This window comes from Misgurnus anguillicaudatus, chromosome 19 (assembly GCF_027580225.2).
Source record: "Misgurnus anguillicaudatus chromosome 19, ASM2758022v2, whole genome shotgun sequence".
NCBI lineage: Eukaryota > Metazoa > Chordata > Actinopteri > Cypriniformes > Cobitidae > Misgurnus > Misgurnus anguillicaudatus.
In genome coordinates, this window is record NC_073355.2 from 36,071,910 (window position 1) to 36,097,500 (window position 25,591).

Below are 25,591 nucleotides of genomic sequence, written 5' to 3' on the forward strand. Positions count from 1 at the left end.
TCTCGCGATTCATCGACGTCATTACTTGAACGGTCTGCGCTGCATGAAGTCGTATACGCTGGTTGACTCCAATCAAAGATGGCGTCGCGCGGCAACTAAACCCATCAACAACCCAAGGTAATATTTCACAGATTTTTGCAAAACGGCCTATTTATGTCCACCTAAAACACAGGCATTCCGTGCCACTCCTGCAGTACGGCACACATCTCTATTAAATGCACCGATTATTTGGTTATAACCCAAACCGGCCTGCGTTTATGTAAGCCGCGGTTTTGTGCGCGCGGGTGTATCCGACAGAGATGCGCCGCACGTCCGCAGCTGCCCGCGTCGCGTCTACATCAGACAGGGAAGAGAGTTGGATGAAGAAGTGAGGGAAAGGGGGTGTGTGAGCGTGTGCATCTTTTCGAAAGTAGGCGGGAAATGGGCAGTAATGAGTTTCGAGGTTGATCTTCTTATTTGTTTTCGGGGAAATGCCAAGCAGCCTTTGTAGCCTTCAGTAAAGCTGTGGCTGTTATAAAGTGTTGCGATGTCTTCCATGCTGATCTGTGAACAGAGTAATGTAACACTTGTGCATGCAACATTTTAGTAACTGGAAGAAACCTTGAATTAGAAGCAAATGAGTCGTTTGCGTTTCTTTTTGTGTTGGGGTTTTGTTCTGCAAAAGTTTTCCAATTTTCTGCTTCATGGGAGATGTTTACTTGTTAATTTAATTTCAGGTAAGTTTTATTCAGTTTTTATTTTTTATATTCAAGTTTATTGTTTTAAATCCCTTATTAACCCTGGTTAATTAATTCTCACTCACTGTCAGATCAAAGGTACAAAAGCTGTCACTGAGGCGGTACCCTTTCAAAAAGTACACCTCTGAACTAGCCACATATTTAGTAATGATAGTTTAACCATGATAATTTTAGGTACAATATGGCAATGCAAAAGGTAAACAATACACCAGAAACATTATTGTAATAAAATCATGGCCAATGTTGCTGTAGTTGAATTGGTGCATTGTGTTATGAGGTTAAAGGTCATTGGTTTGATTCCGAGGGATCACGTACTGATAAATACATAAACCTTAAAGGTGCCATAGAATAAAAAACTGTATTTACTAAGGCTGGGCAAACACATTTTTTTTCTTTTTTCGATTAATCGTTTTTTTCATTGTCGATTCAAAAACGATTATCAAAGGCCACGAATACATTTTTTTCATATTTATTTCCGCAAACATTAAACGTAACATTAACGTTAATTTAATTAGTCTTCTCCACTAGACTGTTCTGACTGTTTTCAGCATACATTTTTTATCTTGCATAATTGTATAGGGAATGTTAATGTACGTCACCGCAGTGTTGCATTATGGGACGTGGGCGCCATGTTTAGAGGCACCGCCGACCGCTATGCCGTTTAATTGTGCGTGTGTTCAGTTAAAAACTAGGTAAAATTGAAGAAGAACGGAAGAAATCAATCGAGAAGTTGAAAGAAAAAGATAAGGGACCCTGTCGGGAGAAACTAAATGCTACTGCCAAAAAACTTTATTTGGACAAATAAACAACATAGATCCACGATTTAGCAGCCCAAGACTGGATTACGGATCCAGACGCACTACCTCCGCTTACATATCTGGCCAATTACCTTGTTTTTGCAGGACTTTATTTACACTTTGCAGGAGTTTAAGAGCTATAAATCCCTTCAAGCTTATAGTAAGGTGACACTTCTTCTTTTGGAGTCTTATGGTTGGCAAACCAGCTATTTACTGACAATGTGTTAATACCTACGTATCTTAATGATTCTATAAAAGACTTTCTCCGTTGTATTCTGTGCGATGAATCAACACATGTTCATAAGATGGCACTTCTGTTTTGGCCAAGTTATTAAAACAAACAAAATGCTAAATATTTAGCTAACGTTATGTTATTTAAAGACTCACAAGCAGTGTGTTTGAGCAGTTGCATTTAATAAAAAATATTTGTAACAATCGTCAAAATTGTCTAAATATTTATTTTTATTACTCATGTGGTTAGGGTGATCAAAAATGAATGAATCAATCAATCAATAACTTACATTTACAAGTTAGTTTGACAGTGTTAGCATAAAAACAAGACAATTTAAGTGGTTCTGCTTTTATTAATCACAAATTACTGAATGACTGAAAATGCAGCGAACACACTCTCGCTGATGTAGGGATTTTTTTTGAAAAGTAGACGTTTTTCTCCTAATTGCAGCAGGCAAACCACGCGATCCGGCGTCTTCTCGTCAGCTCCTGCACCGGCTTCCCTTGTTTTTTCCACGAATAAAAGCTGAAAAAACGTATTCCGTTGTCCAGTTTCCTCCCTGAACGATCGCGTGACCTGCTTGATCGAGCAGTACTGACCAAACATATCGAAGTTTATTAAAATCTCGACAGAAAATACAAAAACAACCTCCAACACATGAACTCAAATACAGAGGGATAGGACGCGTGCCTGCAAATATGGCGGATTATCCATATTGCAACACCGCGTGACGTCAACTCCACATTCCCTATTGTATTTAACATAATTGTATGCATTTGAAAATTAGAGATGGGTTCTGTGTTAATGTACCCAAGTGTAGCTAAAATAAAGGAGTTCAATATACAGGTTTGTGGCTCTTAATTTATGTTTATTAATTACCCTTGTAAACTTATGTTCACTGTTCTTTTTTATAAATATAGTATTTGTATTAAATCTATATTAATTGAGAATCGAGTATAAAAATCGATTTGAGAATCGGAATCGACTCGATAGTTTGTGAATCGAAATCGAATCGATCTGGCACATGTGAATCGATACCCAGCCCTAGTATTTACTTAGGCATAGATTATTAATATGAGCTCTGTACATGGTAATGACATATTGTGAGCGTCAAAGCATTTGTTTTCTAATTTTTATGTAAACCTCGTGCACGCAAAAGACTGCTGGGAAAGCAGGCGAATCTCAACATAACACCGACTGTGACATCACAGCCGAGATGTACGCCCCAACATTAAATTACAAAGTTGTAAAAATGCTAAAAACAAAGTTGTTACTGCTGAGTTAGCGTTACATGCTAATTAATGCTGCAGTTACGTTTTGCAGGTCCATACTGAAAAAAATTACCTCAGAAACGTTCATTAACAATATTCAAACAATTAGTTGTTTGTCAAAATCTGTGATTTCGTCTGATACCGGCTCAAACATATAAGGTCTGTTTACTAATGCGAGCTACTGGCATGAGCCACAGAGCCAATTAGAGCAGAGCTCAACATTATTATTCACGACCCTTATAGGGCAAAATAGACCATTTCCTTTAAAGGACAAGTCCTAGGGTTGTACATGGACATGTAAAAATGGATAATTTTTGCACTTAATAAAATTACAAACCTTATTTGTAAATCTCAATAAACAATTGAACATATTTTAATCCCCCATAAACGTAATTACCACACTTACATTTAAACACGGCTTGATTCTTTCCCTTTACACTAGAATTTCCAGAGTAACCGTTCCCTGAAGATCCAGGAGTGATGATGGCCTTTGAGGAGATAAAGAAGAAAGGAATGATGGGTAATGATTGTCAAAAATGGCCTTAAACCAGGAATGGGCAACTTCGGTCCTGGAGGGCCGGTGTCCTGCAGAGTTTAGCTCCAACTTGCCCCAGCACACCTGCCTAAAAGTTTCTAGTATGCCTAGTAAGACCTTAATTGGCTGCTTCAGGTGTGTTTAATTATGGTTGGAGCTAAACTCTGCAGGACACCGGCCCTCCAGGACCGAAGTTGGCCATCCCTGCCTTAAACTGATAAGTACATTAAAAGGATATTCTGAAAAATGTTTTCTCCCCTGTCTGTCCACTTACAGATATGTCGGGGATGGAAGGAGACGTTGGTCTTGTTGCGGGTCGCAGTCAGAGGGAGAAGAGGCGGTCGTATAAAGATCTGCTGAGAGAGGAAGAAGAAATCGCAGCGCAGGTGCGCAAAACTTCCAAGAAACCTCACAAGGTAACAGCAGGGCAGATAGGGTAACATCACACATCAAGTTGCATCATTATAATAATATGTCCACAGTCTTACTGGACAGAATTTTCTTTCTTGGCTGACATTGGTTCATTGTCTGTAATGGAGCGTACACACCAAATGCGAATTTGCGTGAGTAGATCACATACAAAGTCAATGCATAGATGCGAACTGGGTGGCGCGCTTGACGTGAAAACGCATGCTATTCGCCTCAAACGCGTCTATGCGTAATCTTGAGCGAGGAACGCGATGATTAGCGTTTGGTGTGTACGCAGCATTAGTCCAGACCGAGTTTATTAATAGACGCAACTTGATGTTATGTTACCCAGGTAGGTGACATCTGATGTGAGAAGGATTTGGACCTGTATTTATCCTTCTCTGTCCAGTTGTCAATGGACCTCACAATCGTAGATGTAGTTGTAGGCTGATGTGTGTGGATTGTTTGCTCACCGACATTGTTTGGATGAAAATCAACCTTTTTTAATCACCACGGTTGTCTTTCTTCAGGACTCTGATCTTTTCCTGTTAGGAACAGATTCTCACAAGAAGAAGAAGAAGCACTTGAGTGATGAATACTACCACAGAGGTGAGGAAGAGTTTTACAGGAAATGTTTGACCTAGTATGCCGCAGCCTTGCTTTGCTAGGGCTCACTAGGGATGCTGCTTTTAACACAACGTCCTTACTGAAAGAAAATTAAATTAAAATGCTCTACATGGACTTCATCTCCATTATCACTGTCTCAATAGTTTCACACGTGTGGTTCCTAAACCCGCAAAATCTTTGAGATACACAACACAGTAGACAAAAGTGATGTCCAGGGGGGAAAATTGTACAATATTTCCTTTAAAGGGATAGTTCACCCAAAATTGAAAATGAACACAAAATGAGGTATTTTAAGAAATATTTGTAACCAAACTGATCTTGAGCACCATTGACTTCCATAGTATTTTTCTTTCCTAACTTAATTACAAATATTTTTCTTTGTGTTCAACAAAACAGACAAAACATCAACATTATTGTATTCTGCAGAAAAGGAGGAGTGGCGTGTATCGCGTTTTGGGAAAGAGGGAGAAAAGATGACAGAATAACACGGCGGATATTGGATTTTGCGTAACATTAAGAATTTACTTTTAAATACTGACCCGATACAATACTGATTTTGGCAGTAACTTATTTTTTAAAAAATGGCATGTTTCGTGTTTTGGCAAGTTATGGTAACTACTGTATTCTGTCTAAAAGCTAAAAACATTTTATAAGGACCTTTAGTTCACAAAGGATTTCTGATCGTTTCTTTAATTCCCCCACAGATCATCACAGCTCCGGTCAGCCTGCACACAAGAAGAAGCGCAAGTCTTCGGATCACTCGCCTTCCTTATCCTCCTCTTCCTCCCACCCGTCCCACTCCACAGACACAGCCATGGGCCTCCTGGAGGCCATCACCTCCCCACTGGCCACAGGCTCTGACCCCGCCCCTCACCTTCAAAAAAAGCCCTCCTACCCCCCTCACGCCTCATCCCACTCCTCCTCTAAAGACCGCAAGCGAGAGGGCGGCTCCAAAAGCAGCCATTTTCACTCCCATTTGCGCCCGCCCGGCTCGTCTTCATCTAAGAAACATTCCTCGTCCTCGAAATCGCTGCTGTTTCATGGAGGAGCAGGGAAAGGCGAGCCGCTGACCCTCTGCGAAGCTGAAGGTCTGAAGATGAAGCTCATCCTTTCCGCGAAGGAGAAGAATGAAGGCGTTGGGACAAACGAGGGATTCTCCTTTCCGCCTCACACGTCTTCCTCATCGTCAGGAGCCCTGGGCCATCATTCGTCCTCCGGCTCGAAGAAAGTAGTGATGAAGAAGGAGAAGGATAAAGACAGATCATCCAAGCCACCAAAAAAGAAACAGCACAGTCGAGAGCCGTTGCCTGTGGTGGGGAAAGAGGTGGAGGTTGTTGGTGAGTGTGAAATCAAAGATGTCATGGTCCTGGAGATGTCTTGAGACAGTCTTTTAGACAGTGTTTGTCATAGAAATTATGAATAATATATTCAGGTACACAAATCTAGAGGTATATATGACACAAATTCTTCAAAGTTGCTTTGAAAAACTTGTTTTAGTTTAGTTACAGTATGTACATATGCCTCTATATCGCCATCTCTCTTTGAAACATAAAATAGCAAGTTACTTGCGAAGTTAAACTGATGTAGCACACAAAATCATATCTGACAGCTTAAATTAATAAATCATAATTGGTCAAATAAATCATTATCTGTAAGATAAGCACACAGATTTGCCCCATATTTGTATATTTTGAATAACCTAAGAATGTTGCATCTTGCATATTTAAATACACTCACCTAAAGGATTATTAGGAACACCATACTAATACTGTGTTTGACCCCCATTCGCCTTCAGAACTGCCTTAACGTGGCATTGATTCAACAAGGTACTGAAAGCATTCTTTAGAAATGTTGGCCCATATTGATAAGATAGCATCTTGCAGTTGATGGAGATTTGTGGGATGCACATCCGTGAGGCCTAAAGTGTGCCAAGAAAACATCCCCCACACCATTACACCACCACCACCAGCCTGCACAGTGGTAACAAGGCATGATGGATGCATGTTCTCATTCTGTTTACGCCAAATTCTTACTCCATCAGAATGTCTCAACAGAAATCGAGACTCATCAGACCAGGCAACATTTTTCCAGTCTTCAACTGTCCAATTATGGTGAGCTCGTGCAAAATGTAGCCTCTTTTTCCTATTTGTAGTGGAGATGAGTGGTACCCGGTGGGGTCTTCTGCTGTTGTAGCCCATCCGCCTCAAGGTTGTGCGTGTTGTGGCTTCATAAATGCTTTGCTGCATACCTCGGTTGTACCGTGTGGTTATTTCAGTTAAAGTTGCTCTTCTATCAGCTTGAATCAGTCGGCCCATTCTCCTCTGACCTCAAGCATCAACAAGGCATTTTCTTGCACAGGACTGCCGCATACTGGATGTTTTTCCATTTTCACACCATTCTTTGTAAACCCTAGAAATGGTTGTGCTTGAAAATCCAAGTAACTGAGCAGGTTGTGAAATACACAGACCGGGTCCGTCTGGCACCAACAACCATGCCGCGCTCAAAATTGCTTAAATCACCTTTCTTTCCCATTCTGACATTCAGTTTGGAGGTCAGGAGATTGTCTTGATCAGGACCACACCCCTAAATGCATTGAAGCAACTGCCATGTGATTGGTTGATTAGATAATTGCATTAATGAGAAATTGAACAGGTGTTCCTAATAATCCTTTAGGTGAGTGTATATTATGCTTATGCGCCGCATCAAACGTGTCCTAAGCAGGTTTTTATTGTGTTAGGTCATTACGGCGGCTCTTTCGGGGGCGCGAGAGGAGACAGCTCGTCGTCTGGAGGCGAACTGGAGGCCGGCGAGCTGGTGATCGACGACTCTTACACGCACCTGTCTAAAAAGAAGAAAAAGAGCAAGAAGAGCAAAAAGAAAAAAGATAAAGAACGAGACCGAGATCGAGAGAAGGGGTCGAGAGAGAAGAAACACAGTAAAGGAGGAGGAAGTGTGGTGAAGAAAAGTCCAGGTGAGATCTGATTTGGTTGTTGTCGTTCATATTATAATTAGTCAGGAACCCAAACACAAATTATTTCTTATATGTCAATAAAAATGATATTTATTAAAAAAGTGCTTCTCTTTATATTACATTGTCTTTGTTAATCAGGGGATCAGTCTAGAAGCCACTCCCATTCCCACAGCTCGTCCAATCACAGCTCCTCTGGTGGGATGTATGCCATGGCCCCTCCCACTTCATCTCATCCTCATCACCATCATCAAAGCATTGAAGTGATGGGTGAGAAAAAGAAAAAGAAAGAGGACAAAGACAGAGAGAAACATGAGAAGGACAAGGTGAGTTTTGTATTGAACTGTACTTTTTTAAGCTACTTGAGTTTTCGTTCATATCAATTCTTTGTAATGCTCTGTACTGGATGTTAACAGCCAAAGAAGAAGAACACAACAGCATATCAGGTGTTTTGTAAAGAGTACAGAGTCAATATCAATGCGGAGCAGCCTGGATTAGGTAAATCTTGTTGTTTATATTCATCTGAGCTGTTTCATGATTTTGTGCCCTTTTTGGGTTAATTTTTTACTTTTGCCCTCAGTGTTTGGTGAGCTGAGTAAGAAACTTGCGGAGGTGTGGAAACAATTACCTGAGAAAGACAAACTGGTCAGTATTTTGTTTGCTAAAAGTAATTTAGTTTTTGGATAGCCTTCTGATCATCTGACCTTATACACTGAAGGTTTGGAGACAGAAAGCTCAATATCTCCAGCACAAGCAGAATAAAGCTGAAGCCATGACAGTCAAACGAAAAATCTCGACTACACCCGACAGCAAAAGTAAAGGTGAGACCAAAGTAGGGTTGCAACAACTTATCGATACAAATCGATAATGAAATTTGTTGTCAATTAATTAGGTCTGTGGTACCACCGCTGGACAGTGCGGACATCCGTCTGCTTCATATAGTGTGCTCAGTGGGGCTGGTGCTAAAAAATGGGGGGGGGGATACAAACTTGAAATTAAACTTTTACTGTAGTAATGCAGGTCTAAATAGCTGCTTTTCAGGTGATGAATATCATTACTGCTTAGCTAAAATGCTGAAAATGTTACTGTTAAAGTAAACTAAATGATTAAATAAATGTAATATGATAATTTAAATTTGAGTGTAATGTGGGTTTATTAAGAGTAATGAACTAAGGTACAGTAATCATTCACACACACACACACACACACACACACACACACACACACACACACACACACAACAACAACAACACATCAAATTTCGCGCAGTATATCACGCAGACTTTGAAAGAGCAAACAGGGAAAACAATAAAAGACATGACTTACATAGCATCCACTCCATTTGCCATAAGTGCTGGAAAAGCACTCGGTGTAAGCTCGTCCGCGATCATTTCTTGCTGCTCAATCTGGTCCAAGCTCCTTAATCCTTTAAAATGGCATAAAATCGTATTTTTTATCTCAAGATATTTTACTTGCTTTCACAGATCAGTACTGTAGCTAGCAATTACATGGCAATCTGCAACGCGGTTATGGAGCTCCAAAAACAATCCAATCACATGAGGTCAAAGACATAAAAACAATATTGATTCGCTTACAACATAAGTGGGAGGGTTTGGGGCACACAGTCCTGCACCCCAGGGCGTATCCGAAACCAGCCAATTAGAGCTTAGCCTCCGGTCACATGTTTTTACTCTTTTTACTGACCTACATACACACTTGTTTGGGGTGCGCCCCAGACACATAAACATGACTTCGAATTTGCTGCTGTTCTAATTTAGTATTCCTGTGATTCAGGCTCCAGTAAAGCTCCTGGTTTAGGGACAGTTCTGACCCCACAGAGTCGCTCGGCTATGGGAATGTCATTGTCTCCCGCTCGGATACCTGACGTTGACCCAATAGATGCAGCTGCTCACCTTCAGCTGTTGGGCGAGTCTCTGTCCCTCATTGGACATCGACTTCAGGAAACAGAGGTGATGCAACAATGCACAATCTTTTTTTTAAGAGATGTTTTACCTTGTGTTTCTGTAGCTTAGTCAGTTGGTTAGGCATTGCGTCGTCATAGGTTTGATCTCCAGAGAACACACATACTGATGAATAGCTTGAATGAACTTTAGATAAAAGTCATTAATGTAAATGTTATGGATTTATTAATATAGTATATAATCACAGTGACTTTGTAATCAAAGTTGTTTGTGATCATTTGTAACAGTTGTTTTTTAATATTATTTAATGTTTTCAAATGGGCTATGAATGTTAACCCAGATTATGCCGTTTTATTATACAATTAACATTTTTTTAGCTAACAGGTGTTAGAAAACCATACCATAAAGGTAACAGGAAGTATTTATTATACATATCAATTAGTGTCTGTTTTACCTTTAGGGGATGGTTGCAGTCTCTGGCAGTCTTTCTGTTCTTCTGGACTCAATCTTATGTGCTCTTGGTCCATTAACCTGTCTGACAGCTCAGGTGCCACAGCTCAATGGCTGTCCGAGGAACGTCCTGGTGAGATAAACATTCAAACACTTTTTACACCATTGTCATTTTATTACACTTTGTTATAGTTTACATTTGCAAAACATCAAATGGTATTGTTCATATATAAAGTCCATCCATGTCCTTACCTCACCTCACTTTCCTTTTAACAGTCAAATACTCTGGATAACATTGCTTACATAATGCCTGGACTATGAATCTCTGTATCTGGACTTACAAAGGACTGAATTACATATGGATGTCACATTTCTACAGCTCCAACTGAGGACCAGTTACTTTTTTATTTTTCCTGATCATGGTCAAACAAGCAATGAACGTGTTTTTAAAAAAATATTTAAAATGTTAGTTATTTTTTATTGTTGTAAAAATAATTTTTTAAAGAACATTTTCGAAGGTTGCCTTTTATTTTTTAGGTCTCCAAGTTTCAGTGTTGCTGTTTTTGTGCGTGCGTGCGTGTGTGTGTGTGTGTGTGCATGTGCATGGTCAAATATTTGTGAACTTGCGTTGTCATGTCCAAATATGTGCAGTTTCATTTTAGGACCAAATGTTTTTATTTCCTAATTTAATATCGAGTTAATTTATACCAACCATGTCGTACTTTCGTCATATTGCGTTTTCAATGTAAATGTAATATTACAGTTTTAATGTTTTTAGCATGTTTACAGGAAAAGCATGTATAAAACCACTTTAGAAGTGCACTAAGTATTTTCCTTATGAAATAAATGAATAGCACTTCTGACAAATATGCTTAAAATGGACTTCATAGTGACTGAGATTGCCCCCCTACACAAACACTTGAACTCTTTCTAACAAAATACTTATTGCACTTTTAAAGGTGTGGCCATTTTAAACAAGTGATCATTAGTTTTATATGATGAAAATTGTGTAATATATTTGCATTGATGTGTTTATTCACATTTTCATCAGCTTATTTGAAAAAAAAGTATTTTCATGAAAGTGCAAAGGTCTTGTTGAATGAGCTTGTTTTATACAATGAATAAAATAAAAAGCTTTTATGAATATAAATGACACATGCTGACACATTAATACCGAAATGTTTTTGCATTAGGATCAATGTTGTTAAACCTTAATTAACAATGTTTTATGCAGTGCTATGACATTAAGGGGCGGTTTCCCAAACAGGGCTTAAACTTAGTCCCAGACTAAAATGCATGTTTAAGCTGCCTTAATAAAAAAAAAAAACTCTTGCACTCACATATTTTAACATCTATCAAATGCCATTGTTTTGTCTCAGGAGGCACACCATTATTGATGTATGTATGTTTGTAAAACTACTAAAATCCTAATATAACTAAGGCCGAGTTCTTGTGCTGCAACCCATAAAAATGTTTCTGTCCCAAAACTGTAACCTTCCCTCTTCATGAATTTGTTTTGCAGACACACCCATAAGAAAGAGGTGTGTTTGAAAGACAGAGGGCGGTTATCTTACAGCATCACATGTTCACACATAACCAGTATGCTTGTTCGACTTCATGTGGTGCCGCAAGAGCTGACAGGCAAATGACGTCAAAGTACCGCGAGAGCGAGTCGAAATTAAACGTCTCCGTATGATCTTTCGAATCGCTCTCGCGGTACTTTGACGTCATCCTCCTGCAATTCTTGCTGCGTCACATGAAGTCAAACAATTGTGTTTGCAGTGTTTTGACTGAATGGCAGTCAAACAGGAAGTGCAGAGAAACACATACCAGACTCGCTCGTAAGCACCAGTTAAACAAGAGAGATCAGTCTCTACCTCTCTGTATTAAAGGTATGATTTTAAGCTACAGTTTTTATTTAGCTTTAACGTAACTGAATCTAAGGCAGCTAACGTTATCAGTTGTTAGTTACAAGAACTGTTTCATTGTGCTGAACTGCTGACTAATGTTTGATTGCTAATGTTTAGGTTGTAAACCAACTTGTCGAGAGATTTGTAAAATGTGAGTTTGTGTGCTGAAATGAATGATGTCCTCCAAGTTTTGATTCACTTTCCCATTAGATCACAACTGTAGTAAGATTGTTTTAAGCGTTACTGAAGCAAACATGCAAGCTTGCATTGTTGTAACTTTAGCTGTTAATGTGTCAGCAATCTTGCTGTTATATTTTGTTGTTGACTCTTAAGTGCAGATCATGGAGGGAGGTGTGACACAAGATATTCATCAAGAAGAGAAAGAAAGACCATTAGACAATGATGATGGACAGACAGACCCACACGATAGAGGTTTGAATTTACTTTGTTTTTATGGTTTCCAACATGCAAAAAATATACTTTAGTATTTACTATAGTAAACATTACTGCATTTTCTTCATACTAGAAACTAGTGTTTTCAAACCTTAGTGAATTTTAAATTAAACTACAATACATACAATAGTTTATCAACGACTACAGTAATGCTACAGAATATTCTAGTATACATCACCAAAATGTAGTAATTACTGTAATATACAGAAGTATACTGCAATTTACAATAGTTTCTATAGTAGATACTAAAATATACTATTGTGCTTTTAATGTGGGTTACAACTGGTTTACCTAACTACCATACCATTTTGTTTTTGTTTAGTACAACCATAATAACCACAAATTTACTGTGCTCTTACCACAGTACTATAGTTTAACCATGATGTTTGTGTTTTACAAATAGTTATACAATTGATAACCAGTATGCCAAAAACAAGACTTTGTTGTGCCAGATATTTATAATTTTATTTTAATGTGAATTATAAAAAAGAATATATTATAGTTATAATAAATTAAAGAGTTGTTTTGTACTACAACAGACCTGCACCACATGTTTATTTCAGCAGTTTGACGTGTTTTATTAGATGTAGACTGAATTCAGGTCAATTTGGACACTTTACAATGTTTCTTAAGGTTGAAACGTGTCAATTGACGTGAATTCACCCTACACTCCGTTTCAGCAACATGAATCATTACGTCACACATCAGCTGTTATGAACGCGTTCAGTCTGAAGGTGGCGGTGTTGCATCAAAATGTGAATAATAATCGCTTACAAAAATCAAATCATTTTAATTATTTTAAAAAAGTATTATTACACACATACATATACTTTTGTGCCTGGTATGGATATCCTATAAAATGTTGTTTTAATTATTTTGGAAAAACTAAATTTTTTGAGGTGATGGATTTGCTTTTCTGCTGTATCACTTCATTCATCTTGATATTTAGGTTATCAAGTATTTATCATATCATATATACATTATTTGTTTGAAAAAAACCCAAATATATCCTAAAAATGAAAATAGGCTATATAAATCAATTTGTGATTTGAACTTTTTATGGATTTGTCTTATTATTGATTTACTCTAAATTAAAAAAATAATAATTATGTAAGCATGCATCTTTTTCTTTATCAAACATTAGTAAATAATATGAACATTATTTAAAACATTTAGTAATAATTTAATAATAAATAGCACTAATTAAAATAATATATAATAGTAAGTGTTTCCAATTGTCTTTATATATTTTATAAAACAAGGATTTTAACCCGTTAATTGGCGCTGTCCCGTGAGCGGGACACCTACATTTATTTGAATATTTTCTATGTAAATGTTAATCTATCACGACAAACTATATATTGTTGGAAAGGTTTAAGAATGTAGTTTTCATATTTCAAAACCTTTTAGCAGTAATAATAATGCAGTAACTGTAATTTATTCATTTGTGACACAAGTATGCAGCAAACCAGCACAAACCTTTTTTGACAATTTTATGTATTAAAAATAATACTATAGTGCATTTTTATTTATTACAAATAAATGTAAACTGCTTTAAAAAAAAAGAATATTTTCACCTCCAGACACTTCCCTAAAAAACGTTGAAGTGTCTTCTTTAAAACAAAAAATTACCAAAATTAAAACCAAAATTAGGCTTCTAGACCAAAAAAAGGCCAGAGTTATACTAATTTAAAGGTGATATACACCTTTTCACCAACCCCCCACTCAAAAAGGGCTGCGCCAGTTAAAGGGTTAAAGCAAAAACACAGGAGAAGGCAAGTAGTTGTGGGTCTTAATATACAGTACAGTTATTTCCTGTATATGAAGTGTTGTACTTTTGTATGTTATTCAAATGTGAAACCAAGCGCAAAATATTTGCAATTGACAGTATCAGAATATACTGTAAGAATAATTTGCCATACAAATTCCATGTTTTAATATTTAGTATTTGTAATAAAACAACAACATCTTCAATAATTATATTTGATAAGTTACAACAAAACTCTTTTACCTATATAAAACCCTGTAAAACTCCATACGGCATTTATTTGGTTGCTTGCATTTGTCTTTCATTTTTACAACAAAAAGTCAGCCAACATATTATAATATTATTGTAGGGTATCGTTGTCTGTCTCTAATAATTCTCTGTTACTGTCTGTGGTCTCAGCGCTGACGCTGGTACTGCTCGGCTCAGCGGGTGCTGGGAAAAGCACTGTGGTTGATGCCATTCTGGGCGCCCCGTCTGACTGCAGCACAGCAGTCACCTCTGACTTTGAGAAGAGGCGTGTGACTGTTTCAGGAAGACAGGTGAGCTTATATCTCACTTCAAACTCCATCAGAGCTTATATTTATTTACCCGACTCTTCAATATTCAATCATAAAGATGAATTTGTTTTAATTAGTAAAAAATGTTACTGTAGCTTTACTAGTAAAGTATAGCGCTGGTAACACAAAAGTCATGGGTTTGATCCCCAGGGAACACACATACGGATTAAAAAATATGTAGAGTATAGATTAAATGCACTGTAGGTCACTTTGGATACAGCATTTGACAAATGCTTAAATGTAAAATTGCATGTGTGTATGTGTATTCCTAATATGCAATTTACTTTATATGCAATAGCAGAAATTATGTCAATTATGTCATTTTATCAGTATATTCACATCATATTATAACCCATATAAAGTATTTTTTCCCCTAACCATTTATTATTTGCTAAAATATTTCACTTAAAACAACATTTATTAAAGTCTCTTTAAAATAAAATAGTTTTATAATTTTTATTGTACTGTGGTTGGACTCTTTTTAAAACGGCAAATAAATGCACACTTGTGAATGCAAATAAATGCAAATAGCACTGTGTTGTGTTATGCTAAAAACAACATCCCTTAACAATGAATAGGAGTGCATTTAATATAATATTCAAACATAAAATGTCTCAATGCAATCAAATTATATCATAGTTAATAATAAAGGCCCTTTCTATAACAATTTGTACACAGGTGACTATAGTGGACACACCCGAGTGTCTGTGCACAGAGCGACCCGCCGAAGAAGTCAGACGTCAGTTTTCACTCTGCGCTGCTTTATCGGCCCCGGGGCTCCATGCATTCCTGCTCTGCGTCCCTGTACACCGCCCCAGTAACCTGGAGCTCCAAATTTTAGAAACCATTGAGAAGGTGTTTGGCTCTGAAGCTGTCAGTAAACACGCAATGGTGCTCTTCACTCACATGGACCGACTTTCAGAGGATGTTTCTCTGGATGAGTATCTCAATACTCAACGAGCAGATCTGCTGGAGCTCGTAGAGAAATGTGCAGGCCGCCATCACCCGTTAATGGGAACGGATGCAGAGGAGCTTCTTGCAAAGGTGGAGCAGATGGTGAAAGAAAGCGGGACGGAGATTTACACCTGCCCTCTATTGCAAGAAGCCGAGAGGAGAGTGAGAGAAAAAGAGGAGGAGATCTTGAAAAACAGAAGAGAAAGAGGAGAGGAAGAGGTGGAGGGAGTCAGGGCTGAAGCGGAGAGAAGCGTGGATGATCTGACGGTTCAGGGTATCGCCGATTTATGCCTCTCCACCCCAAACCCCTCGCTCATACGATGGTTATGGGACAGTTTGGTCGAGTGGCTCATGTGGCTCCCAAACAACGTGAGGGGCAGCGCTTTACTGGGGTCGTTTGTGGGGTTGTTCGTCGGGGGGCCACTAGGAGGGGCCATGGGTGCAACAGTTGGCTCTGTGGCTACAGAAGTGGGCAGACGGAAACGAAAAACAAACTAAGTGCTTGGTAACAGCTTCTTTTAACTTTCATTTTCAAGTCGCTGATTAAATAATGCTTCAAAGAGATCAGTAGTTCTGCTACATTTAAATAGGAATACAGGAATATTTATCCAAATCCAAGGAATACACACTCACTTTCAACCCAGCGTTGGGCCAAAAAGAGACGAATCCAACCCATTGGGTTGTAATTTAACCTATGCTGGGTTATTTCAACCGTAAATGCAGAGTTTGTTTTAATGGGTCAAATATAAACATTTTCTCGGTTAAATAAACCCAACGACTAGGTTTGTCCTTTTTTGACTCAAAAAATAACACAGCATTTTTTTTGTATTACAAACTATACACTATGAGTAAGATGTTCGGATAATAATTTAATAATCTTTTTATTCTTACTATTTTCAAATATGAACAAACCCAACTGTTACAGTTGGTTATAAATAACTCTATATAACTCTGATAAATAACTTTAAGTTGAAATAAACCCAGCAGTTGGTTCCAGACAAATCTGACCTCACTATGGGTTAAAATAACCCAACTTGGTTCAACTTAAAAAAGTAACTGGTTCCCTTAAAATTTTGAGTTAATTCAACTTAAGCCCGATTTATAGTCGCGCGTAAGCTCTACGCCGTAGCTTATTCGTAGCCTGTGCGTAGCTCTGACGTGCACCTCGCAAAATTTTTAACAGCGCGTCAGTTCTACGCGGAGCGCAAGCGCTGTGATTGGTCCAGCAGAACCCCTCCCGTCAGGTAAAAAAAACTGGGTCATAGGTATTTCCGTTTGCAACGGTGAAAACAAAGATGAGCCAAGTTGAGGAGTGATTTAATTCGCTGTTTATTTACTTCCATCATTGCTGGTCTTCTAAAATCATACACAACAAGTTGCTGTTTCTTCTTCGTTTGTGGGTTAACTTGTCAAGCTTTTTCTTCTTTGACGGTCGCGCTGCTACTGTGGTTACACGCGTGGATACTGCCTACCAGCGGTTTGCGCGCGTGTTTGCACGTCGACGTGGACGATGGCGCAAAAGTATAAATGAAAACCGACGCGGAACCTACGTCATCGCGGCTACGCCTTAGGACCTACGCACAATTATAATGAGCCCTTTAGTTGACACAACAATTTTTCTTCTTTAAAGGAAAACACCACAGTTTTCAATATTTTACTATGTTCTTACCTCAACTTAGATGAATTAATACATACCTATCTTTGTTCAATGCATGCACTTAATCTTTGTACAGCGCTTCTTGAATGTGTTAGCATTTAGCCTAGCACCATTCATTCCTATGGCTCCAAACAAAAGATTTATTTTGTGCCACCATACTTACTCTTGTAATTACTCGTGTAACAGTCTTTAAATAGGGAAAACATGGAAGTGTTTGGTGGCTTTTAAATTAATTTCTGTTCGAATCCTAAAATATTGAAAAATGGTGGTGCTTTCTTTTAAACAACTTTTTTTGAGTCAACTAATATTTTTAAGTTGAAAGAAATGTTTTAACGCAACCAGATAACTTACACTTTTAAGTTGAACCAACAAATCTTTTTTTACAGTGCATATATAGTTTGCACTTTGACTGTTTTTCTTTATTATCCAGACCAGCTCATTCGTATTGTAATACTACTACTACTACTACTACTACTAATAATAATAATAATATACGATAAAGTCAAAAGTACACTGAATTAAGCATATGGATTAGAAAGATTTTGAATTTTCTGAAAAACAAAAAATCTGTCAAGTGTGTCTGAGGCGTGTAAGTTTCATAAAATTAAACTATTTAGAATTAAAACTATTTAAATGAAATTAAACTTGTTTAAATGTGCATTAACTACTGATAATGCTTGCGAATGTTACTTGAAAGTTATTATGAAGTGTTACCAAACATTCAAGTGATCTTACAGCTTAGTACCAAAATATAAGGTCTGATGATCACAGGGAAGATGTTACAAGTGTCTTTCATATCTTTGAAAACAAAACTTTCTGCCTTTAAAAAATATAAACGTAAATATTATACATACAGTACTGTGCAAAAGTCTTAGGCCACCACCACCACCAGACTTGTTGTTTTAGAAGTTTTAATGTCCATCCATATTTATTTTTCAATCTATTTTTATTAAGACACAAACAGAAAATACAGGAATAAATGTCTTCTTTAGGCATCGTCAGTGTTTAGTGTGGTCTCTCTTGGCACTAAACACATCTTGAGCGTTTTTGAGCAGAATGAAGTAAAAAGACTAATTTCTTTAAGGATTTAATTTTATTTAGATTTAAGAGATCCTGCAGTTTCTTGCTTTGCTCAAGTGGAAGAGAAGTTTACCCTAAAAACTTGACACATCAGTTTACATTTGTATACAGTTTTTAATATTATATACAAATTTCCTGTATTTTCTGGATGTATTCTATTAAAGAGACTGAGAAATGATTATATATGATCACTATAACATTGCAAAAACAACAAGTCTCATTGTGGCACGATGGCCTTTTACCATATATATATATATATCAAATATGGGACTCTAAACGCAACACATCCATCAAAACTGAGATAATGATCAAATACTTTCACTTCAAATGCGCTTAATCCTGGCCTCAGGTCATTGAGAAATACCGTTTTGTTGGCAGAATCCATTAAGGGTCTAATAACTAAAATGCTCATTTACGAAAACATGTCAGACGCACAGTTTTGCATTTGAGCTCTTCATATGATTATCTTTAAGTTTGAAAAACATCTATCCACAAGCACTTTGAAGCCACTGAGTGAAGATCGCCGTCTTGCCACTGATACAAAACAGCTTCGCACAAATCAAAATGACTTCCAGCATCACTACAAATTTTTGAAGCACCTCCGTTTCAAGTGGAAACACACTGTAAAGTAAGAGTTTGTTTGCAGGCTGTCTAAATTATTCACTGTATTTGTCCATAACAATGTTTGTATTAGGACACAGCTGCTGGCACAAACACACGCTTCACATTTCCAGACATCCTTCAAAGTGATTATAAGTTTAATAACTTTCATACACTGTTTTCTTCAATATGCCACATTTTCCGTTTATTGGTTTGAAGATCAAATGTTTCTGCAGATGTTCAGAAAAATAAAGCAGTCCGATGGAAATATTTACTAATAGTGTGAAAAATCTGCTCTGGGTTTTATTTACGCACAGAATTTTGGAGTTGCACTGCAATCATCACTTTCTTTAATTAAATATAAGAACTTAAAATGAAAATAGCTCGGACATGGTCAGCATGCATGAATTTGATTATTTATTTAAAATAAACTGATTAGTTTTAATATTTGTGACCCTGTCTATGAAATCCAGGCTAAAGTCTCAGTCTAATTGTAATATTATGAGGATCAAAGTTTGATTTTATTCATTGATTTCGACCTTACTCAGTCAATATAGAAGATATCAAGGTTATATTTTACAAAATGATTATTACATTATGCATGATTATTGTATGTTGAAAAAAGTAAATTGCAAAATATGACTTTAGCAGGGTTTTTACAGACAGGGTCACTTTTTTATTAATATATATATTACACATATGATATGTGATATGTGCACGCCGACAAATGCTGTCAACCTTTGTCATATTCACTTTCACATGCAGAAAGCATCCAAATATATTATGAACAATAATTGTATAATTTAAAGCCTGAAAACTGTCTAATGCAATGTTTTGCATGAAAATGAACATGTTTTTCTTTTAAAAAAAAAGACTTGCTTTGATGTATCTAGTGCAATGACATGGCTGAAGTGTCTTAATGCTTTATCGAAGCCCATTTTTCCTTTATAAACTGTATCACAAATTACCTGTCATCACATTTCAGTATAAGCATGTTTTTTGCATCAGTATAATACCATTTTATACATACAACTGAAGCTAAAACTAAGATTTACAATCTGTCCGCAGGTTTACCGTAGCCATTAAAACCACAGGAGAGCAGGATCTGTGAAAATATAATGTAAAATTTTTTTATTGTAACGGGAAAAAGACATCAGACAGAGATGTCTCTCTTACACTGTTTTGCAAGAGCAGGTTTCTGGTTTTGACAATGACATAAGTGATAGTCTGCTAAAGCCATCCATCAAAAAACCCATCCCTGTATTTCTGCCTTCAGTACAGCAAGGCGTTTCCTTATGTGGGTGGTCCGGCCCGAGAGAGAAAGAGAGAGCGAGAGAGTTTGTGAAGCCTGCTCTCACGTTTCTAAGGACAGCACAAGAAGCAAAGAATAAAAGCATGGAGCGAGGGGTAAAGCGCTTGCTGGGGGACGAGCATTTGTTTTCCAGATGTGGCCTTTGCAGTTGTTTGAAACAGGAAAAAAGAACATTTAAAAAATAAAGGAAAATTGGTGCTAAACAGATTTTTATTGTCAGGGATTACGGATGTAATGCTGTATAGATTACAGTCTAGCAAGCTGTGCATGACTCAGCCGGTACTGTATATTTTAACCTCAGATCTATCTCGAGGAAGGGCTCAGTAATGATGAAGTGCGCTCCCCTGCGTACTTGGACTTGCGCGTAACGTGTTTAAAAAGGAACACCTGTCCAAATATTATTCTGTCCTATTGGACATGCGTCTGGAAGAGGACAAAGCGATGAGAAAATGAGGGGAAATGTTGGAGAGGTGCAAAAGGAGCAATGGAAAGAATGAAAAGGAGGAGACTATGGATTAATATATATATACGAAAAACATTAAGTATGGAAGGAAAATCTAAATAATACAAACACAACAGGTTTCTGAGTGTCCTCCTTCAACATTTTATGTGTACTTGGGTGTTTTTTTTAACTTTGGGACACTTTCACATACCAATGGTTTGTTTTTAGTTCAAACTTATTTACAGATTTGTATATGAAGGTCACACTAAAAATTTTATAAACGTGCCTGATTTTTCAAATGCTTTTATGCTGATTTTACGCCCAAACTTTTATTTTACAAATTTACATTTTTAGGTTGCACTTTACAATAAGGTTTTATTTAACATTAGTAAATGCATTGGCTAATAAAGACTAACAATGAACAATACATTGTTAAAAGTGATTTGTTGGTTTAACTTAAAAAACTAAGTGGTGGTTTCAGTTTGGACAGTTCTTACATTTATTTTAATCTAATCTCTGTCTGGAAAACCGCCCCTAAATGTTAGTACTGCCTTAAAATTTTGAGTTTATTCAACTTTTAGTTGAATTTTAGTTATCATTTATTTTTATTTTTTGTTAACTAATATTTTTAAGTTGAATTAACTCAAAATTGTAAGGCAGTACTAACACTTACTTTTTTTTAAGTTGAACCAACAAATCATTTTTAATCTTTGTTAATGCCAATACAATTGTTCATGTGAGTTCAATCAACTAATGTTAAGAGTTACAACTTGAGATTTAATAAATATTATAAAGTAAGATTAATAAATGCTTTACCACTGTAAAAAAATGCAGAACGAAGTTAAAACAACTTCACTGAAAAGAAATTATTAATTCAATTTACTAAATTTTTTAAGGTAAGTGGTCACAATCAATTTATTTAAGCTACATTTAAACAGAAAAAATTAGAAAAACAAAACAATTTTGTTTAAATGTAGCTTAAATAAACTGATTGCGACCACTTACCTTAAAAAAATTGAGTAAATTGAATGAATCATTTTTTCAGTGTTGGTTTTGCAAATCAACCTACTATTTTAAAATTTGACTTAAGTTGACATAACTTAAGTTTAAATTGTTTAACGTATTTTTTTAAGTTAAAGTAACATAAAAATATGTGTTGATTTGATTAATTTTTTTTACAGTGAAGTATTGTTCATTGTTAATTCATGTTAGCTAATGCATTAACTAATAACAAATACAATCTTGTGTTATCTATTTTTTTTTAAATGTTGTGATGATTTAAACTGAAATATGCTTTATAAATATTTTTAGGTCGTTAATATTCTAAAAAAAAGGTCCACCAGTTCCACAGCCATGAACACACAAAAGCTGGTGAGCAGCATCTTTCATGAATGTTGTGGTGAGTTCTTCAAGGACCCAAAGCCCGTGGGAGCCGACACCAAAATGATTTGTGCTTGTGTGCGTAACACAGGCCAAAGTCTCTCTGAGTCACAAGTGGCTCATCATTAATACAAAAACGATGAATTATGCTTCCTCGCTCCTCAGTGGAGATGTTTTTGTAAGGGCCTTGTGGTCCACCCAATGAAGAGCAGAAGCAAACAGCAGACATCTCAACATTTCTATCTTATAATCGCGGCCTGTCAGTGTTGAGAAAGAAAGAAAACTGATGGGAAAAATCATTCTGTTTCCATTCTGTTTTCTATTTATCATGTAAAAAATAATCTAAACATCCATTTTTATACGTGTAATGTGGAAAGATTGTTGCAGACACCTCAAAATGTTTTTTGTTTGTTTTGCTTTTGTAATAGCACAATGAGAAACTTTTTTCTGCATATCTGCTTTGCAACAATGGAAAGGTGTGCTTAAAATACAAAAATTATAATTATTGCAACGGAAACAGGATTTTTCCTTTTTAGGATGTTAAGAAGTCATAAATCCATTCTGTCTTATTTTACTCTTGCAAACACACCTTTATGGTGTATAAAGAAATTAAGGAGCTCAGATGCAAAACCCGCTCACCACATCTACAAAAAATTAGATAGTATTATAGTAAGATAATGTTGTATAATAATTTTGACCGAATGCTCTCGGCATTTATTATATATTCATCAAATACCTTAGCTGATTTTGAATGGCCTGAGCTCGGGATTAACTAGATTAGAATGACTAAATGCCACATTGATTTTTCAGCAAAGTCCTCTAAGATGAATGATGGCACACAAAATGACCATGTTTCACATTCAAACTCGGTCCCTTGTGAGTACTTGGCCCTGAATACAACCAGATCACTGCACCTCATAATGTGTGGTTCAGTTTCTTCATTTTTGCATGCTGAATTTGATCAATTGCATCTTTGGTGATTTTGCAACTGTTTACTATCTTGTTCAAAGATGTGATTTTTTTCAAAGTAGAGGTTTTTGCCAAAAAAGTTCAAAATTTGATATATCAATGTAATGACAAAAGTGACACTTGTGAAGATAAGACATGATAAAAAATATCATTTTCAAGAAAACACATCAGACGCAAAGGGTTTGCACTTGAACTCCTATAACATGTAACGTGCTAAAGAGATAGTTCACCTTAAAATGAAAATGTTGTCATAATTTTCTCATCTTCATGTTGTTCTTAATTTGTATAAACTTCTTTTTTCTGATGAACACAAAAGAAGATATTTTGAGAAATGATGGTAAACACACAGCAGATAGTGACTATGGACTTCCATAATAGGAATAAAAAAATATGATGGAATTTAATGGGTACCGTCAATTGTGTGCTTACAATCATTTATCAAAATATTTTCTTATTTATCACAATACTTTCTAAATATTTTTTTCCTACTATAGAAGTCAATGGTCACTATCTGCTGTGTGTTTACCATCATTTCTCAAAATATCTTATTTTGTGTTTATCAGAAAAAAGAAATTCATACAGATTAAGAACAACATGAGGATGAGTAAATGATGACAACATTTTCATTTTAAGGTGAACTATCCCTTTAATCTCTATATAAAATTTTAATATTTTTGTGTCAAATTTGTTAAAATCTTCAATCTATTGAAAAACACATATTAAAATGTGACCTACGAAACACACTGTAGATCAAACAGATGTTTGCTTTTGTGTAAAAAATACACAGTCCTAAGCCAAAGCACACCGCTGATGATTCACTAAACACAGCATGATTCTTCTAAAACACATTGGTGTCCAGAGAGGGAGCGCTCCACCCACCTAGAGTCTCCTCATCTTTTTCCTATTAGTGCTATTTTCATGTTCCTCCCTGTAGTGTGCGTGTGTGTGTGTGTGTGTGTGTGTGTTTGTTTAGAATGAGTGTGTAAAGAGTTCCTAAGTTCTGACTGTATGTGTGTGGCTTTCAGGCAACCTTAAGCATCGATAACAATCCTGGCCAAATTACAAAATAAAAACAGAGCAACAAAAGTTTACATTCGTAATAGCACGTCGAGTGCTTGTTGTTTTATACGCGCACAATCAAACTGTTATTGTTTATGAGGTACTGGCAAAGTTTCGGTGCATAAATGGTGGTGTTTATTTATTGGGTTTGTGAATACAACTCAAATCGAGCTATGAGGAATGTGTTCTCAAAAGCACTTCGACTTTTAAAGGTTTACATCTATTAGGGCTGTGCTATAAATGCTAGTCATACAACGGATATATTGCAGATCTTTGTCTCAAAATACTTTATAACCTTGTATTAAAAAATAGATAGATACACTAATAAAAATAAAGGTGCTGGAAAGGGTTCTTAACAGAGATGCCATAGAAGAACCATTTTAGGGGCTGCTAAATGAATAAATGTAGACAGACAGACAGAATTAAAGATAGACAGATAGATGGACAAACAGAGTTATAGACAGACAGACAGACAGACAGACAGACAGACAGATAGACTGATTGGTAGGTAGATAGGTAGATAGGTAGACAAGTGACAGACAGACAGACAGAATTAAAGACAGACAGACAGACAGACAGACAGACAGACAGACAGAAATAAAGCTAGCTAGCTAGCTAGCTAGATAGATAGATAGATAGATAGCTAGATAGATAGCTAGATAGATAGATAGATAGATAGATAGATAGATAGATAGATAGATAGATAGATAGATAGATAGATAGATAGATAGATAGATAGATAGATAGATAGATAGATAGATAAATAGATAAATAGATAGATAGATAGATAGACAGATAGATAGACAGACAGACAGACAGACAGACAGACAGACAGACAGACAGACAGAATGAATGAATTAAAGACAGACAGACAGACAGAAATAAAGATAGCTAGATTATAGATAGATAGATAGATAGATAGATAGATAGATAGATAGATAGATAGATAGATAGATAGATAGATAGATAGAGAGAGAGAGAGAGAGAGAGAGAGAGAGAGAGAGAGAGAGAGAGAGAGAGAGAGATAGTGATAGATAGAAAACAAGTGATAGATAAACAGACAGACAGACAGACAGACAGACATACATAATGATAGATAGATAGATAGATAGATAGATAGATAGATAGATAGATAGATAGATAGATAGATAGATAGATAGATAGATAGATAGATAGATAGATAGATAGATAGATAGATAGATAGATAGATAGATAGATAGATTCCAATTTGGTGTAAAATCTTTGATAGTGTGATTCAGCCCATTGCGCTGTATGGAAGTGAGGTTTGGGGTCCACTCAGTGATCAGAGCTACACAAGATGGGACAAACATCCAACAGAAGCCCTACACACAGAATTCTGTAAACTCATCCTAAAATTACAAAGAAGGACACCCAATAATGCATGTAGGGCAGAATTAGGCCGATTCCCACTGATTATCAATATGCAAAAAAGATCCCTCAAATTCTGGATGCATCTAAAATCAAGTCCCACAGAATCGCTAC

At 36.5% G+C, this 25,591-nt stretch overlaps 3 protein-coding genes across 7 annotated transcripts in view; 2 read left to right on the forward strand and 1 right to left on the reverse strand.

The window, feature by feature from the left end:
- Window positions 1-5: 5 nt before the first annotated feature.
- Window positions 6-11,112, forward strand: hmgxb4a (HMG box domain containing 4a). 2 transcript variants are annotated; one of them, XM_055194692.2, is made up of 13 exons: window positions 6-117; window positions 3,480-3,557; window positions 3,849-3,988; window positions 4,511-4,589; window positions 5,312-5,944; window positions 7,345-7,578; window positions 7,717-7,901; window positions 7,992-8,073; window positions 8,156-8,220; window positions 8,294-8,396; window positions 9,370-9,545; window positions 9,958-10,080; window positions 10,224-11,112. In XM_055194692.2, exons 2-13 carry the CDS (start codon window positions 3,518-3,520, stop codon window positions 10,266-10,268), a joined length of 1,905 nt encoding a protein of 634 aa, XP_055050667.2. In that variant the 5' UTR covers window positions 6-117; window positions 3,480-3,517; the 3' UTR covers window positions 10,269-11,112. The 2 variants fall into 2 exon arrangements, with proteins under 2 accessions (XP_055050667.2, XP_055050670.2); XM_055194695.2 differs by having other exon boundaries at window positions 3,849-3,958.
- foxd7 (forkhead box D7) overlaps window positions 7,639-25,591 on the reverse strand; it is an 87,108-nt gene continuing 69,155 nt past the window's right edge. Inside the window, exons 2-5 of one of the 3 annotated variants that reach the window (XR_012359328.1) lie at window positions 9,952-10,077; window positions 9,589-9,644; window positions 8,902-9,001; window positions 7,639-8,537 (exon numbers count right to left, since the gene is read on the reverse strand). The gene's annotated coding sequence lies outside the window, so the exon portion shown is untranslated. Of the gene's footprint in view, window positions 8,538-8,824; window positions 9,002-9,588; window positions 9,684-9,951; window positions 10,078-25,591 lie in introns of those variants that run through there. The other 2 variants (XR_012359330.1, XR_012359329.1) reach the window with 2 other exon arrangements.
- On the forward strand, window positions 11,748-19,890 carry LOC129436516 (GTPase IMAP family member 4). Of its 2 annotated transcripts, none has more exons than XM_055194699.2 (4): window positions 11,748-11,839; window positions 12,196-12,289; window positions 14,478-14,617; window positions 15,314-19,890. In XM_055194699.2, the coding sequence occupies exons 2-4, from the start codon at window positions 12,199-12,201 to the stop codon at window positions 16,085-16,087; spliced, it is 1,005 nt and encodes a 334-aa protein (XP_055050674.1). In that variant the 5' UTR covers window positions 11,748-11,839; window positions 12,196-12,198; the 3' UTR covers window positions 16,088-19,890. The 2 variants fall into 2 exon arrangements, with proteins under 2 accessions (XP_055050674.1, XP_055050673.2); XM_055194698.2 differs by having other exon boundaries at window positions 11,781-11,839; window positions 12,191-12,289.

What these genes read in the sequence shown, in the direction of transcription:
- hmgxb4a (XM_055194692.2), top strand. Translation starts at nt 3,518, where the DNA reads ATGATGGCCTTTGAGGAGATAAAGAAGAAAGGAATGATGG. An exon ending in CTTCCAAGAAACCTCACAAG is followed by an intron (nt 3,989 to 4,510) that starts GTAACAGCAGGG and finishes GTCTTTCTTCAG; the next exon opens with GACTCTGATCTTTTCCTGTT. An exon ending in ATCGACTTCAGGAAACAGAG is followed by an intron (nt 9,546 to 9,957) that starts GTGATGCAACAA and finishes TTTTACCTTTAG; the next exon opens with GGGATGGTTGCAGTCTCTGG.
- LOC129436516 (XM_055194699.2), top strand. Translation starts at nt 12,199, where the DNA reads ATGGAGGGAGGTGTGACACAAGATATTCATCAAGAAGAGAAAGAAAGA. An exon ending in GACAGACCCACACGATAGAG is followed by an intron (nt 12,290 to 14,477) that starts GTTTGAATTTAC and finishes CTGTGGTCTCAG; the next exon opens with CGCTGACGCTGGTACTGCTC. An exon ending in TGACTGTTTCAGGAAGACAG is followed by an intron (nt 14,618 to 15,313) that starts GTGAGCTTATAT and finishes ATTTGTACACAG; the next exon opens with GTGACTATAGTGGACACACC.